The sequence below is a fragment of the Lepisma saccharinum genome, chromosome 13 (genome assembly GCF_977018435.1).
Source record: "Lepisma saccharinum chromosome 13, izLepSacc3.1, whole genome shotgun sequence".
Lineage (NCBI taxonomy): Eukaryota > Metazoa > Arthropoda > Insecta > Zygentoma > Lepismatidae > Lepisma > Lepisma saccharinum.
This window is the reverse complement of record NC_139241.1, coordinates 64,890,781-64,906,377: the sequence shown is the minus strand read 5'-3', so window position 1 is coordinate 64,906,377 and position 15,597 is coordinate 64,890,781. Positions and strand designations below refer to the sequence as shown.

At 41.2% G+C, this 15,597-nt stretch overlaps 1 protein-coding gene across 2 annotated transcripts in view; it reads left to right on the top strand.

The window, feature by feature from the left end:
• Ret (protein kinase receptor Ret oncogene) overlaps window positions 1-15,597 on the top strand; it is a 349,319-nt gene that overhangs the window by 204,034 nt on the left and 129,688 nt on the right. For both annotated transcript variants that reach the window (XM_083134370.1, XM_083134369.1), the window contains exons 4-5: window positions 1,493-1,628; window positions 6,231-6,463. In XM_083134370.1, coding sequence (XP_082990496.1) covers window positions 1,493-1,628; window positions 6,231-6,463 — 369 coding nt within the window. The remainder of the gene's footprint in view (window positions 1-1,492; window positions 1,629-6,230; window positions 6,464-15,597) is intronic.

The window sequence follows — 15,597 nt, the reverse complement described above, 5'->3', positions numbered from 1 at the left end:
TGTTGACTCGTCACGTTCCGGGCGATCAGTAAAAGCTGCAACGAAACTGAATGTTACAGCCATTGAGCAGGCAATTCTCAATGACCGGCGGATCCATCTGAGAACCTTGTCAGGGCGGTTAAACAATTCGGACTTTCATCTGTTTGGCCCAATGAAGAAATTCCTAGGTGGCCAACGCTTCAATTTCGATGAAGAAGTGTAATCGGTTGTGCGCAGGTGGCTGTATTCCCAATTGACGGAGTTCTATGAACAGGGTATATTGAAACTAGTGCCACGATGGGAAAAATATGTTGAAAGGCTTGGCTCCTATGTCGGAAAGTAGCTAAAAGATGTGGTTTCAATGTGTATAATTTATGCTGTCTTGCATATTAAACTTCCTTTTTAAAAAAATGTTGTGCGATACTTAATGATCCACTCTCGTATCTCCTGGTGACTAAAAAAAATACGGTGTTTGTATTTTTGTTTGTAAAGCCCTCCATACACGATCAAATTTGCCTAAGATGGAATTTCAGGCCATCTCTAATAGTGTTGCCCACGGGACGAGACGGGACAGGCTTTTAAAAATTCGAGACGAGACGAGATTGACCATGTGTCATAAGACAAACGAATATTTTCGAGACGAGACAGCATTTCCACGAGACTCCACGAGACGAGACAGGCCAAAGTCTCGTCTCGTGGGCAACACTAATCTCTAAGGAGGAGTATAGATGAACAGCAGAAATAGAAAGGTCGAAAATAGCCGAACATAAAAGGAAGCAGGGTCCACAGCTCTCACCAGAACACTATACTTCATCCAAGCAATCTAAGCAATGCCTACAAATAAAAATGTAATATTGCATCCCGCGCGTAATTCAACAGGATGTAATTTAACGTATTCAAATGTTAATCAGCGTCTCTAGCTTGTTTTGGTTCGATATCCCGTTAGTGGTGAAAGACTACATTCAACATTGAGGCACTGTTAACGCCTATGCTTAATGTCAGACACTTCAGCATTTGCATGAGGCCATCAGACGGTAAGAGTCAGGTCTTCTAGGCAGTGGAGTGATCATTCTTTATGATAATGCACGTCCACATACCGCACGAACATTGGACCCCCCATACAGTCTGTACTTGGCACCAAATTATTTTCATCTTTTCTCTGCTCTAAAGGAATACATGTCTTGACACTACTTTCGGAGCAATGAAGATGTGAAAACCGCTCCCTCCAGATGGTACCGAAATTTTAATGAAAAATTTTGATCGATCGGCATGAACAACTTAATCTCACGGTGTGATATGAGGACAGGCTTGGTGATTACGTGAAGCAGTAGTGCACCTCATACGCTCATTTCAAGCTTTGTAACCTATTTTATGATCATCCCTCGTATTATTTATGTTGCTAAAAGCTGAAGACTATTCTTACACTTAACACTAATGTAAAATATGTGAATTAGAACACTAGTGGCAGGAATTTTAACACGGCTTTAATATTGCTTTCTCTCACTATTTTCAGATATGCTTTTGGGACAGCCCCTTCATATTCACGTATCAAGTTTTCGAGAACAGACCAGCAACTGAACTAGGCTACATACGGCCGCCATTCGTTACTAGGAACTGCTCGAGGGAAGTCAAGTACAAGGTGTTGGGTGGTGAGTACAAAAGTTTATTGCTAATATGTTACTTACAGGGTGAGTCAAAAGTCCCTTAACACCCCTATAAAATGTAAAGGAGTTATGCTAGGTACAATTGGTCCTGATAGAAACAGGGGGAACCACAGCTGCGTGTGTCAAGCTAAGGTACGCCATATAAAATTTAACTCGAAAATTTTAATTGGGAAACAACCTTCGCCAATGCATTTCTCGTGAAATTCTAGCCTGATTTGATATATCATCGTATCACCACCTTCCCATTTAAAATTTTTAAGTTCAATTCAACATGGCGGCCAACAATATGGCAGGCCTACGCTTGACCCATACAACTATGGTTCCCCCTGAGCCTAACCTGTTTCTATCATGACCAATTGTACCCAGCATAACTCCTTTACATTTTATAAGGGGTGTTAGGGTACTTTTGACTCACCCTGTAAATCAAGATGTGTTCACGTTGGAGGAGGCTCCTACTGAGGGTGTAGGTGGTCTCTTGTATGAAGAGGCTCTCTTCTTTCTCAACCCTTTCACGCCCTTAAAAAGCGTCAGGGGTGTTTTTAGGGTTGGCAGGGTCTCGTCTCATCTCGAGTTGCAAATGTTTCTAGTTGTAATCATCGGTCTCCAGGCTCACAATATGCACAGAGTCAACGAATTTAGTAGTACTGTGTAATTTATACGGGGCAATTTTAAAGTGATATATATTTTACGTCGTTTTTCTTCCACTTTTGTCTAATCGCAACGATGAGTATGAATAGTGATGGGACCCTCATACACATTAGGACAACACAATACAACATATCCAGAGGATTACGCTAGCTGCAGGCGCCAAAATATCGTCAGCCTACAAAAAACGCATCACAAGGTGCACTATACTCTCTTTCGGGACTCTCTGCAGCAAACGAACAGAAAGAAGTTACCTACGCAAGTAGGACTCGACCAATGGACACGTGAGTGCATGAAGGAGAAAACGCGGCTGCAGCAGCGCGCGCTGCATTTGTACCGCCCACTCACTTTCTCCACTTTTCTGTCGTTATGCGCGGCCTCGCTCCACAGATTCCCGAAATAGAGTATACGTGGAACAGAGGTTGACGTGACTTTCTTTCGACCATGACAGGGTAATACCCTAGGCATCCCTGTACACAACAGCTTCTATTTGCAAGGAAGCGGCGAGGAAACACGACAGAGGAGCTTCTTCCCTGCAATTCCAGGATACAAACAGCAGAGTGGTTGAACCGAGATGTCAACATTGACTGTGTATTATTCAGTACCACAGGCGAACCCCTCATGCATACATGTGCACATACATCTTCTTCTCGTGGGAGTCAATACGGGCTAAGATGAAACATCGCCCCCGGAAGGCTTCCTCCAGGCATTCGTTCCAGCCAATATTGGCGAAGACGAATGTAATTCCAGCTCCAGAGACACGGGGCGACTTTTCATATTCCAGAAAGGGACCGGAACCGTGTCTTCCGATCTTAAAAAAATTATATTGCTTCTTTTTACTTCGACGCAAGACCAACTCTTTCTTTTATGAGATCCCTGCCGCCTCCATGAAACTTGTTTGCTTCTTATTGCTTCATGTAATATAGGAAACAGTTTCGACCGAGCTTTGTGGCGAAGTGGTTAGCATAGAGCTACGACACCAAGGGTCTCTGGTTCGAATCCCGACCAGGGCATGGATGTTCTTTGTGAGCATCCCTTCATCTTTCTCATCATATCATCAATCGTCCTCATTGTCGAGATTAGTCAACAGAATAGCGACTTTAAATAACAAAAGGCAAATCAAATAAAAAGGAAACAGCTTCATTGCGGGTACGACTCATCGCACTAAACTCAAACACCTTCTTGGTCAACCGCCGTATTCCGTCTTCTGGCGTAAGGGTGGAATGCTTTCATGATTATTTTAGGCTTGTTAGTTTTAAATATCTTAGCATAAATGAAATACATTTAGCTTGTATCTAGCTAGAAAAAAAAATAGCTTTTAGCGAAAATTTCGTTACAGCTACAATTCTTCTTTGTGTTTTGAATTAAATTTTGTGTATGGCAATAGTGATAGTTCTTTTGGCACCAGTGAAGAAAAGTAGAAATGTCGTCCTGTAACTGTCGCGCTATATGTTCACTTTGTTCCTTAGCAAAAAGTATAAATACCATCGTCTATAGCTCGTTGTAATTAGGTTGTTGGTCACGATTGCCAATGAAATTCTTCGTTCAAAGTACAACCTTCATATTAGTCTATGAACAAATTAATTATTATTAATAAAATATGTTTATGTATAAACATATATAATTCTAACAAATTGTATTTGTGTATAGTTGTAAACATTAATTTGGTTAGCGTCCTACTTGCAATTATGAAATTTGAGTTGATAGGTCACTAACACATATGGGGCATTCCAGCGTTACATGTGTGACATTTGAACACACAAGGATCTAGACATGGGATTAGATTAAACTATTCATAATGAACTGATTTCATAGATTATGAATTACTTTGTGGTATATGCTATCAAATGAAAAGAACTTGAGTATGGTGACATAGCCTGAATGCATGAAAAGTATTAACGAGTTACGTGTGTGATGCTTTAAAAATGTAGCAAAGTATGATTTAATTCGTCTGTTGAACTACATGCTGTTGAAGCATATAGGCTACAGATGCTAATAATTTTTGTTTGTGAAATATGCAAATGATATACATTCACGGACATTTAAACAGTAATACAATATAAAATAATAACAATAGTTCATTTTGTTATTTACATGGAGGAGGACGATTTTCGTGGAATGCCTCATATATGAAACCTTGTAATTCTCAAAAAAGTACTAAAACAAGCCAAAGATGGTAACACTGCTAACAAAATATATCAAATTACGAGTATCTTGATAAATAACTGTATCTATTACATAGTAATACAACCCTTAAGGGCTTGTACATTTTTGGAACAGTAGCTGCTGCTGTAGCAAAACTAGTTTTAAAATGTAGCGTTCTGGAGTGCGTCGAATATCTAAGCTATGCTCGCTAAGCAGACAGATCATCGGCCCGACCCTGTGGCCGAGTGGTTATCACATCGCGCTGCGACGTCAAGGGTCCCGGGTTCGAATCCCGGTCGGGCTTGGTTGTTTGTGAATGTCCATTCATCAATTTCATCATTTCATCACTCATCCCCATCTTCGCAAATTAGCCAAGAGGCACAAAACGCGAAGTAAAATAAACTAAATCACTCACTCAGACAAATCATCATTGATCAAAATATCACTGCCTTTGAGTAATCTGTGATCCATTTGGCCGTGTCGAGTGGACAAGAAGATTTTAGTGATTTTGAAAAGCTGTTAATCTTGGAAATGATTGACGTGGACAAAACTCTCGAAACTGTACAAAAAATAGAAGTTAATAGCAGATGAGAAGTTTCACAAAAGAAACGAAATTTGAATTACCTTATCTTTGCCTGACCTTCTGCAATTACGCTACATCGCAAGCCGTTAATCATTAGAAATATTCATTATTTCTTGTTATTCTTCCTCACGGGATCGAGAACAAAAACGATATATTCTGTTCCTTAATCCTGCGGCGAACAAGGTTCAAGCTCGCTCAGGGAGCAAGTCACTGAGCGCTCAGATACTTGACATCCAAATAAGAGTTGCTCGGTGAGCGCTGCTCACTTGCTCCCTGAGCGAACTTGAACCTTGCTCGCCACAGGTATAAGCCACAGAATATATCATTTTTGTGTTTCGAGTGTTTGTTATTGTTGATTTAGTTTACTTTACTTCGCTTTTCTGCCACTTTTGGCTAATCGCGAAGATGAGGAAAGTAATAATGTGATGAATTAGTGAAAAGGCATGCCCAGGCCGAGATTCGAACCCGGGACCCCTGGCGTTGTAGCGCGCTGTGCTAAGCACTCCGCCACGGAGGCCGGCCTTTCGAGTGTTTGTGATTGACGGCTTGCGATATAGTGTAATTACAAAGAAATACAAGTAACTGAAGGTAATACAATTTTCCACTTTTTGTAATTGTAGGATGAAATACGTATACACCGTAGTTTTCCAAAGTTGCGAAAGTTAAAAATAAAGTAAAGTGCTCCCCTGTGCTTTGCACCACGCCATGAAGGCGTATAGGGGGTTAGGGCCCCACACTTTCTTGATCTCGGCCTAGCTGGGGGTGATGTGATCAGCACCACGCCCATGGCCGCCTTTATCGTGCCGGAGCCGTTTGAACAGGTTGAAACAGTCACGATTCTCCTCCGCCGGGGATCGACGTAGTCAGACGCCCTAACAACTGAACTACCGTGGCTTTCCTAATTGCGCATGTGTGTTGAAACTAAAATTTCGAATAACGTCTCGTGAAAAATGTTTGGTTTTGTTCTCATTCATAAACATCTCGTTATTGTTGTTTCGAAAAGCAATTATTAGTTTTTCACCACCAGAACCATTCTCTTGCCTTATATCTTTACGTCGACGATCGTGATATTTGGAACAATGAGCATACGGTGTCAAGTAAATGATCTGTCTGCTGAACGAGCGAAAATCTTGCTCGGCGAGCATAACTCAGATACTCGACGCCCTCCTGATCACTGGTTGCCACTCCAAAAGTGTCTTCTCTTTCTCCACCAGGATCTGAGGCGGTCGCCATGTCTGCCGGCGCCAACAGCACCAACTCCATCCGAAGCAGGCGCAACCTGGACAGGGAGGCCGGGGGACAACACGAACTGATCCTCCGGTGCTCGGTTGGGAACAGGAAATTCGAGAAGAAGGCGCAGCTGATAGTCCTGGACGAAGACGACAACGCGCCGCGGAGTCAGAAGCAGCAAGAGACTAAGATGGAACTGGAACTCAAGTTCTCTGCCGTAAGTGTTTTGCAAGAAACTCTCTTCTCTAATTACAAGCAGGGTGTTTTTTTAGAGGGTTTACCAGACCACATATCATTATGGAAATTAGTGTACAGTCCCCGGCAATAAAACTGGGACGCCTGGATCCTGAAATACCAGCTTCCGTGCAAGGCGCTGTGTGTGCTGTGTGGATTTCAATAGCAAATTTTCAACGGTAAGTTCTACTACCGCCGCAGAGATAGGCAACACACAACGCCTTTCAGGGAATCCAAGCGTCTCAGATTTATTGCCGGTGACCGTACATGAACATGTCTGTAAGAAGGTTACTATATTTTACCTAACACTCACGCTTAGGAGTCCAATTAACCACGTTTTTGAAGATTATGAATTGAGGAGAAACTGAAAAATAAGTACTGTTGTGTAGGGGCAGGAAGCGAAGTATCGTAACAAAGCGTAAGCCTGTACATTTTCAAGAAGCTTCAATCTGACCAAGGGTCATTCACTTATTCTACCAGCCAGTTGCTCCTTTTAGGTATGTCAAATATGCAAAGTCAAGTGTAAACAGTCTTCCTGGAGTATTTACAGCTCACATGTAAACAGGGAGTAATTCTGCTAACGGAATAGGAAGTTAAACTTGACGAATCGGCGTGGAGGAAGTCTCCACTGCAAGAGGGACAGGGGAGAAAGGTAGGAGAACTCTTGGGATTGATTTTGGAATAGTCAAAAGCGCTCTTCAGTTTGATCTTCGAACAAAGTCAGTCTTCCTGACTTAGCTGGAGAAGCAAGCCTTCACTACAGGCTTACACATCGTTCTTGAATCAAATCATCAGACTTCACGTTAGACAGGTAATTACGAGGGTCACTATTTATATTTTGAGCCTAACAATGAAAAAACAGGAATTTGGCATTGAAAACTGCTATATTGTTTTTCGAAGTATTCTCCTTTATGGTCAATACACTTTTGCATTCGTTCGAACCATTTGTCAAAGCAGTTTTTCCAATCTTCTTGCGACACCTCCATAATATGGTTTTTGAACGCATCAACGGCGTCTTCCGCCGACGAAAATCGTTGTCCACGCAATTTATTCTTGACATTCGGGAACAAGAAGAAGTCATTGGGTGCCAAATCAGGACTGTACGGCGGATGACCCATCAATTCGATTTTTTGACTGTTCATAAAGTTAGACGGTTCATATGCATATATCCATGATTCGTCACCTGTTACAATCTTATATACGTCTTTTGAAGCACCACGATTGTATTTATTGAGCATTTGTTTGCACCAATTGACGCGAGCGTCTTTTTGAGTTTTTGTCAAATTGTGTGGGATCCAACGAGAACATACCCTTCTCACAGCTAAATGATCATGTAATATTTTATATATGCTGGTGGAACTAATGCCTATGGTTGCCTCAGTCTCACAGTATGTCACATGACGATCTTGCAGTATTAGGTTTTGCACAGCATCAATGTTTTCTTGAACAACAACTGATTTTGGACGACCTTCGCGAATCTCGTCGGTGAGCGAATGGCGGCCACGATTAAATTCGTTATACCAGCGTTTCACAGTGGCAAAGGATGGGGCTTCATCGCCAAATGTGGAAGTAAGTTGATCGATGCACTCTTGTCTTGATAATCCACGTCGAAAATCGTAAAAAATCATCGCACGAAAATGTTCACGAGTTAATTCCATTTTATTGTTGTCGCGCAATCTCCAAGGCAACATAAACAACACAAATGAAGCTATTGACAAAACATTTGAAGTACGTTATGGTCAATAATGCCAGACGATTCCGTGCAAACGTCAAATCGCGCCTAACTTCAATCAGTGTTGCCAAGGCTCAAAATATAAATAGTGACCCTCGTATCCTACCCTACCATGTAAGATTCAGGTTCGAAGGTTTTAAAATCCAAATATTAACTGTTTGTTATTTCTAGTTGTTTATTGGTGTAACTTGTTGGAGTAGTACCTCTTGGGCCATTACCATCAGGACATATTTTAGCGAGTAGGACTCTCCTCTGAGGATGAAGGAGATGTTATTGTACATTCCCGAATAAGTATATCAAGGGTCTTTGGTTCGATCCCGCATACCAAAGGGTATGATACGGTATCATTGGTGAGTTCCTACGTAATACTTGACTGATTTTGTTTCTACTTCTCTTTTGTGCCACTTGTAGTTAATCGGGAAGATGAGGATGAGTGATGATAGGATGAAATTGATGAACATCACGATGAAGGAACACACACTCGCACAAGCCCATGTCGGCTTAAATTTGAAGTGTTAAATTTAACACAATATTGAATAAACTTTATTCAACATTTTTGTTGAATTAAACAATCAAAAATAAATTATAAGAACAAGGAACTCAAATATATTTTCATTCCAATGAAGAAAAAATGTGAAAAATGTCCAGGTAATATGGAGCTTGCATCTTCTGCCACGATTTACGCAAAATATCGTTACATTCATCAACATTTCCCTTTCATAGACAGAAATTACTCTATAACATTTCACTTTTCCACAAACAAAAATTGACCTTCTCCACCTTCAAATTTCACATGTTGCTTTTGAAATTTCTCCTTTCCTGTTAAGATTACCTAACTTGAAACAGGTTTTCCTCAGTCAGCTATATAAGATTAGATCTTTACGTAGAAGGTTACGTCAATGGACTTTCAAGGCGCCTTCTAATTAGTTGAGCATTTAATTAGTTAATTAAAAGTCTAGTCCACGGATAGGAAAATACTGTAGACTCTTAACTACGCAACGATGAACTATTGATACCGAGTAAAAAGCTCTCAGCAGCAGCATCGTCGTCTAAAATTTGTGTTGAGCTGATCAAAATTTTCTAAACATAGGCGTGCGCACAGGGGTGCCAGGGGTTACTAGGCATCGCCGAATGTGTCCTCAAAACATAAGCCGGTCCCTGTAGCGGAGTAGTTAGCACATCGCGGGGGTCGCGGGTTCGAATCCCGGCCTGAGCATGGATGTTTGTCCATTCATCAATTTCACATCATCACTCATCCCCATCTTCGCAAATTAGCCAAAAGGGGCGCAAAAGCGAAGTAAAATAAAGCAAATCAATCAATAACTAAAAACATAAACATTGAAGAAACTGCAATTAATAATGAAAATAATATCAGTGTTAAAAAGTTCATAAAGATCGTTTCATTTCAAATGCCTCTTCCCCCCCCCCCTCTTTGTCTCTAAATCAACGCGATATTGTTTAATATAATAATCGATAATGACGTGGTAAAGAAAATGTTTTTCACTTCACAAATCGCACAGATGTCCTCTCCTGAGCACAGCCTCGATTGCTAATGCAAGATTTCAGGAGCGATCGAAACCGCACACACAAGAAAAATAAATTCAAACCGATTTGTGGAAGAGATCCGTTCAATTTATAAAATGATGATAATAGTTGTTCAATAACAGTAAATTAATTGTTAGTTGTCTACTTTCATTATTTAAGTAATATAAAGATTTCCACATTTCGGGTTCGTCGTGCTGACCACACGTCACCCGATGATGATGATGACCCGCCTCTGCTGACGCATGTGGGAGTGAAGCCGGCAGTATGTAAGTAGGCCTTGGCCCTCAAGAGCTGTTAGGCCACAGGTTAATTAGTTAAATAGAGTCACAATGAGACAAGAAACCTGTGCTAAAGTGAGAACGAATACCCAGAGCCTACATGTTAAAATTTCATCTTCATATACCTAATAGCTTCTGATAAAAATGAACGAAGTTACGAGAATTAGACCAACATTGTCCATATAGGCAATTGAAACTCTCCTTAAGGCAACCCCCCCCCCAAATAAATTAATCTCCGCACGCCTATGCTTCCAAATGTTGAAAGAAGAGACAACTTCTAGAGAATCAATCCTAGTGAATTTACAATGGAAGTAATTTCCAACACATGGAAGCATAATCACAGAGCATTCACACTGGAGTCACATAGCGCAACGTCACTTTCATTTGTTTGTTGTGTGTGTTTGTATGAATAGGATGCACCATTCTTCGATGTGTTGGCTTTATTAATATTTGGATCAACACATACCTTCACTCTTGCTCCAGGTTATAATGGAACACCTTCTACGAGCCTCAAGATCACTTCCCATATTCTTCGTAACCTGTGGAAATAAACAAACTGGGCCGATTTAAACATATTAATTTATGCTTCCCATTCATTGCACATAACAACAGATATTATTAGCGAGCTTTCAGAAGCCACACGCGTCTCTTGGAAAGCAAGAAACAAACGCAAATTTCCTTACTGAGGCGACACGTGCAGTTTGTTGTGTCGCTTCAGTTCGAAAATTTGCATTAATTTCTAAAGGTTGGTTTAAAATATACAAGTATCGCTTGACGACTGGCGCCTCTGAATGCTCCTGTACAGGTAGAAAAAAGCAAAGCTCTTATGTAAATTTCTACACGCCGTGAATGTGTAAGATGTGGCCATTGTGGGCTTGACGTGATCAGCACGACGCTCCGACCACCTGGGTGAGAATAGGCTCTAGTCAACAGTGAAATAGCCCACGAATAGTGAAACAGCCTACGTAAATAGACAGTAAAGCTATAATATCTCCCTTTCACACACACACACACACACACAAACGCACAAGCTCAAACACACAGAAGGATAAAAAAGACGGATACAATTAGAAAAATAGCCGACCCCCGTGGCGGAGTAATTAGCACATCGCGCTACGACAGCAGGGGTCCCGGGTTCGAATCCTGGGAAGTGTTTATTCATCAATTTCATCATATAGCCACTCATCCCCATCTTCGCAAATTAGCCAAAAGTGGCACAAAAAGCGAAGTAAAATCAAGCAAAGCAATCAATTAGAAAAATATAGAAAGATAGAGCAAGATAAGGTAAAAAAGAAAGAGGTAGATAGAGAATTATATTGTAAGAAGGAAGAGAAAAGAAATCAAAAGTAGAAGTAGTTGATAGAACAAAGAGAGCTAGGTAGAAGAAAGAAAGAAACAGGGAAAGAAATAAAAATAGAACTTGATAGAAATGAAGAGAGAGAGAGAGATCAAAAAATACTTTAAAAAAGGAAAACACAATAAAAGAGAAAGAAAAATATTAGTTGATTGATTCGGTTTATTTAACATTGCATTTCTGTCACTTTTGACTAAAGGTGACGATGAGGAGGAACTGTGATAAAGATGAAGAGGTATCACGAACATATATGGACGAAACAACACAAGCCTCGCAGAGTGAGTCCACACGACAGAGCCTCATTAGTCTGCAGAGTGCGCAACGTGGAAATATATATAATTTAATTGCCTTCAAAAGGTCACCCGTTACGGCCCACATAAAAAGATAGAAAGTGTTATTGGAATCAGAATATACAAATGCACTGGCGGGTGTTGAAATTGTCCTTGTCTGGACTGTCCACCACACAGAATTCATCACACAATATTATACTTGTGTCCCCCATTTTTCAAACAAAATTTCACCGCTTACACAACTGCACGATGGAAGTTTCCTCTTATTAAACGACGCCAAGCGCTAGTACAATAGTAAGGCAGAAATTCGCGTTCAATTTGCTTCGACAAACAAGAATCGATTTCTGTATATCCGCCTCTCTCTAGCCCTTCTATACTCGTTGGCAGGGACATAGTTCGAAAAGAAATCGCATCCCGCAGTTCGAAGCCAGGCTCACACGTGACTTGACCACAGACGCTCATATTTCAACGTGCTTTTCAAGCAATTAAAGCAATCACCTGTTGAAATCGAGCACCCACTTACCACGAATTCAGATATTACTTTCGGGATGCTTGTAGCTTGTAGGAGGGGTGCGCGGCACCAATATGGCACCTCGTTTCACAAACTTAGGTCGACACTTTCCTGAGAAGTACATCGTGTCCAGAGTTATGGAAGATAAATCTTCTGTCAGCAAGAGGTGTTTGTGCCCGTTTACTTGGAAGCAAGCAATATGGGCGCTCGAAATTAAGTTTCCAACTTGGTCTACGGCTGTCGGACACCCACGGTAACCAACTTTCATTGATCTGTTCGGGCGCGAACGAAGCGTCAGGGAATGCGGTGACGATATCGGGGAATTTAACTCTGTAACTCCTTTTTCATTAAGACAGTTGTGGGCACTCATTGTCTTTCTCTCTCTCTCTCTCTCTCTCTCTCTCTCTCTCTCTCTCAATGTTCCCTCTCTTTCTTTCGCTTTCCACTTTCTCTCCCTCTCCAAAACTCTAAATTTGTCTTTCCTCTCTATCTATGTATATATCTCCTTCCTCTCTTCTTCTCTCTATCCTCCCTTTCCTCCTCTATTTTTCTCTATCCTCTCTCTCTCCCTCCTATCCCCTCTCTGTCTCTCTGTCTCTTTTATTCTCCTTTCCGCTTTCAACCTCCATCTATCTCTCATTCTCCTTTCCTCTCTAAATCTCTTTCTATCACTCTTTCTCTCTGCTCTTTCCTCCTCCTTCTATCCCCTCTCATTCTATCAATTTATTTATTTCTCTCCTCTCTTCTTTCTTTTTCTTTCTCTCTACAAAGGTATTTCTATCTATCTTTCTCTATTTTTCTTTTCTTTATCTATTCTCTCCTTTCCCTCTATCTTCCATTCATTCTCTTTCTTTCTCTCTACTCTCCTTCCTCTCTATCTCCCTCTTTTTCATCTATATTTCTCTTCGCCTCTCTCTCTTCCCTCTGTCCCTATATCTATCTCATTTCTCTTTCTTTACTTTACTCCCTCTCCGATTCTCCAGATAATCTGGCACAATCACTGAAGATTTACGAACTGCTGAATCTCTTTTGAACTCTTTACTACATATTATTTCGATTCACAGCTTAATGTGAACATCTCTGGATCTCTCTTGAACAAATAAAAGCAACTTCATCCTTACCAAAGCTTCAGCATCTCAGAGAAAGAACAAGACTCCCCCATCCGCCGACATGCGTTCTTCCATTAAGCACTGCTACAAGAACATATGCATATCTAAACGCCTCGTTAGGGAACACGAGATTTATCAAAATTACGCCAAGCGTCAACTCTAACCGGACGGAATGGCTTCTCTAGCAACGCCTCCTCAGATGGAATGGGAGCGGGTTTCAAAGCGCACACAAAGAGGAGATAACCAGATCAGAGAATTGTCTCTAAATTATTCACAGATTCAATTCTCCTCGGAGAAACTTGTTACGTTCTCTCTGAATCAAGTGTAATGTGTTTCAAGAGGCTGGGATCAAACAATAATAAACCATCAGTTAAATCAGAGGTTAGAGTGGATGTTGTTAGGGGGCGTTAACTGCAAGCTTGAGGTTAGATAGAGGAATTCCCATATGGTTTAGCATGATGACAATGAAAAGATGTAGATGGATGCTTTGCATAAGTTTTAAGCCATAGATTGATTGATTTGGTTTATTTTACTACGCCATCAAGGTAGTTTTTGGCTAATCGCAAAGATGAGGGTGAGTGATTATATGATGAAGGGAAACTCATAGAGAACACCCAGCTCAGGATTCGAACTCGTAACTCCTGGCGTCGTAGTGGTTCTGCCAAGCGAGTCATTCCCACTCGTGCAGGTTTCCTACGTAACCAGTTTTATGACTCGGGGATTCCAAGTTCGAATCCTGGACTGGACATGGGTGGTCGCTGTGAGTGTCCCTTCATCATATCATCACTCATCCTCATCTTCGCGATTAGTCAAAAATGCCTTGAAGGCGAAGTAAAATAAACCCAATCAATCAATCTATGGCTACAGTTGTTTCGGCTAGAGAATGGACTTGGAAATTCTATTTTGATATTTTCTGTCGAAAGTCAAAGAGGGTCACATGAACCGCTGAACCAATCGGCTTTGTCCACTTGCCGTGGTGACGCGTTGCCAAATTTTTCGTTTCGAGTCGTTTTCGAAACAGGTGGCACCTTCAACAAAGGCCAATCACAGCGGTGCCTAATGGTAGCCGCAGCGTAGCAAGCGAGTAGGTCTCCGATTCCCTGCCTCTCCTGAAATGCGAGCGAAGGGTGGTTGTCGACAGGAAGAGGTGGAAAGTCTGCTTTTCCTCAAGTCCAATCTTTGGCCGGGCGGATTTCAGCAAACTTATGTAAAGCATCCGTCTACCAGTGGCGTATACTGAATCCCAGATCTGGGCTTTCTCACCATGTCACGTGGTCCTAGGTTATGAATAGAAATACATTTACAATCAGGTTGCCAACTCATAAGAAATCAGGTTGCAAACTCATAGGAAATCACGTTGCCAACTCATAGGAAATCAGGTTGCCAACCCAAAGGAAATCAGGTTGCCAACCCATAGGAAATCAGGTTGCCAACTCATAGGAAATCAGGTTGCCAACCCATAGGAAATCAGGTTGCCAACCCATAGGAAATCAGGTTGCCAAACAAAGGAAATCAGGTTACCAACTCATAGGAAATCAGGTTGCCAACTCATAAGAATCAGGTTGCCAAATCATAAGAAATCAGGTTGCCTACTCATAGGAAATAAGGTTGCCAACTCATAGGAAATCAGGTTGCCAACCCATAGGAAATAAGGTTGCCAACACAAAGGAAATCAGGTTGCCAACTCATAGGAAATCAGGTTGCCAACTCATAGGAAATCAGGTTACCAACTCATAGGAAATCAGATTGCCAACTCATAGGAAATCAGGTTACCAACTCATAGGAAATCAGGTTACCAACTCATAGGAAATCAGGTTACCAACTCATAGGAAATCAGATTCTTAACTCCAGAATCAGCATCATCATCTCACTGATATGAATAATAATATTTACAATTTCTGATAGATTTTTCTCCTGACTTTTATTCTGTAAACTTCAGGCTTCGCAGATACCTAGCTAGCCTAGAATATACGCTACTGCCGTCTACCTATTTTCATTGGCATAATCCTAAACCCTATGAGCATTCCTCTAGCTAACCTCAAGGTTCCAGTAAAGACCCCTAATAATATCGTCTCCAAGCTCTGATTTAACTGTCCCATATACTTTTTGCCTATTTTGCCTTCGCACTATGCTAAACCTTATCTAGCAAGGGAAAGTAAACTCTCCTTGCCTCCCTCCAGTTTTGGCACCTTCCCCCCTAGTTTTGGAACTAAATCGCTGACACTGTCTGAGGGTTTACTATTATTTGGTCACAGCATATGTTACCCTCTTGAAGCGTATCATCCTTGATTCAGGGAG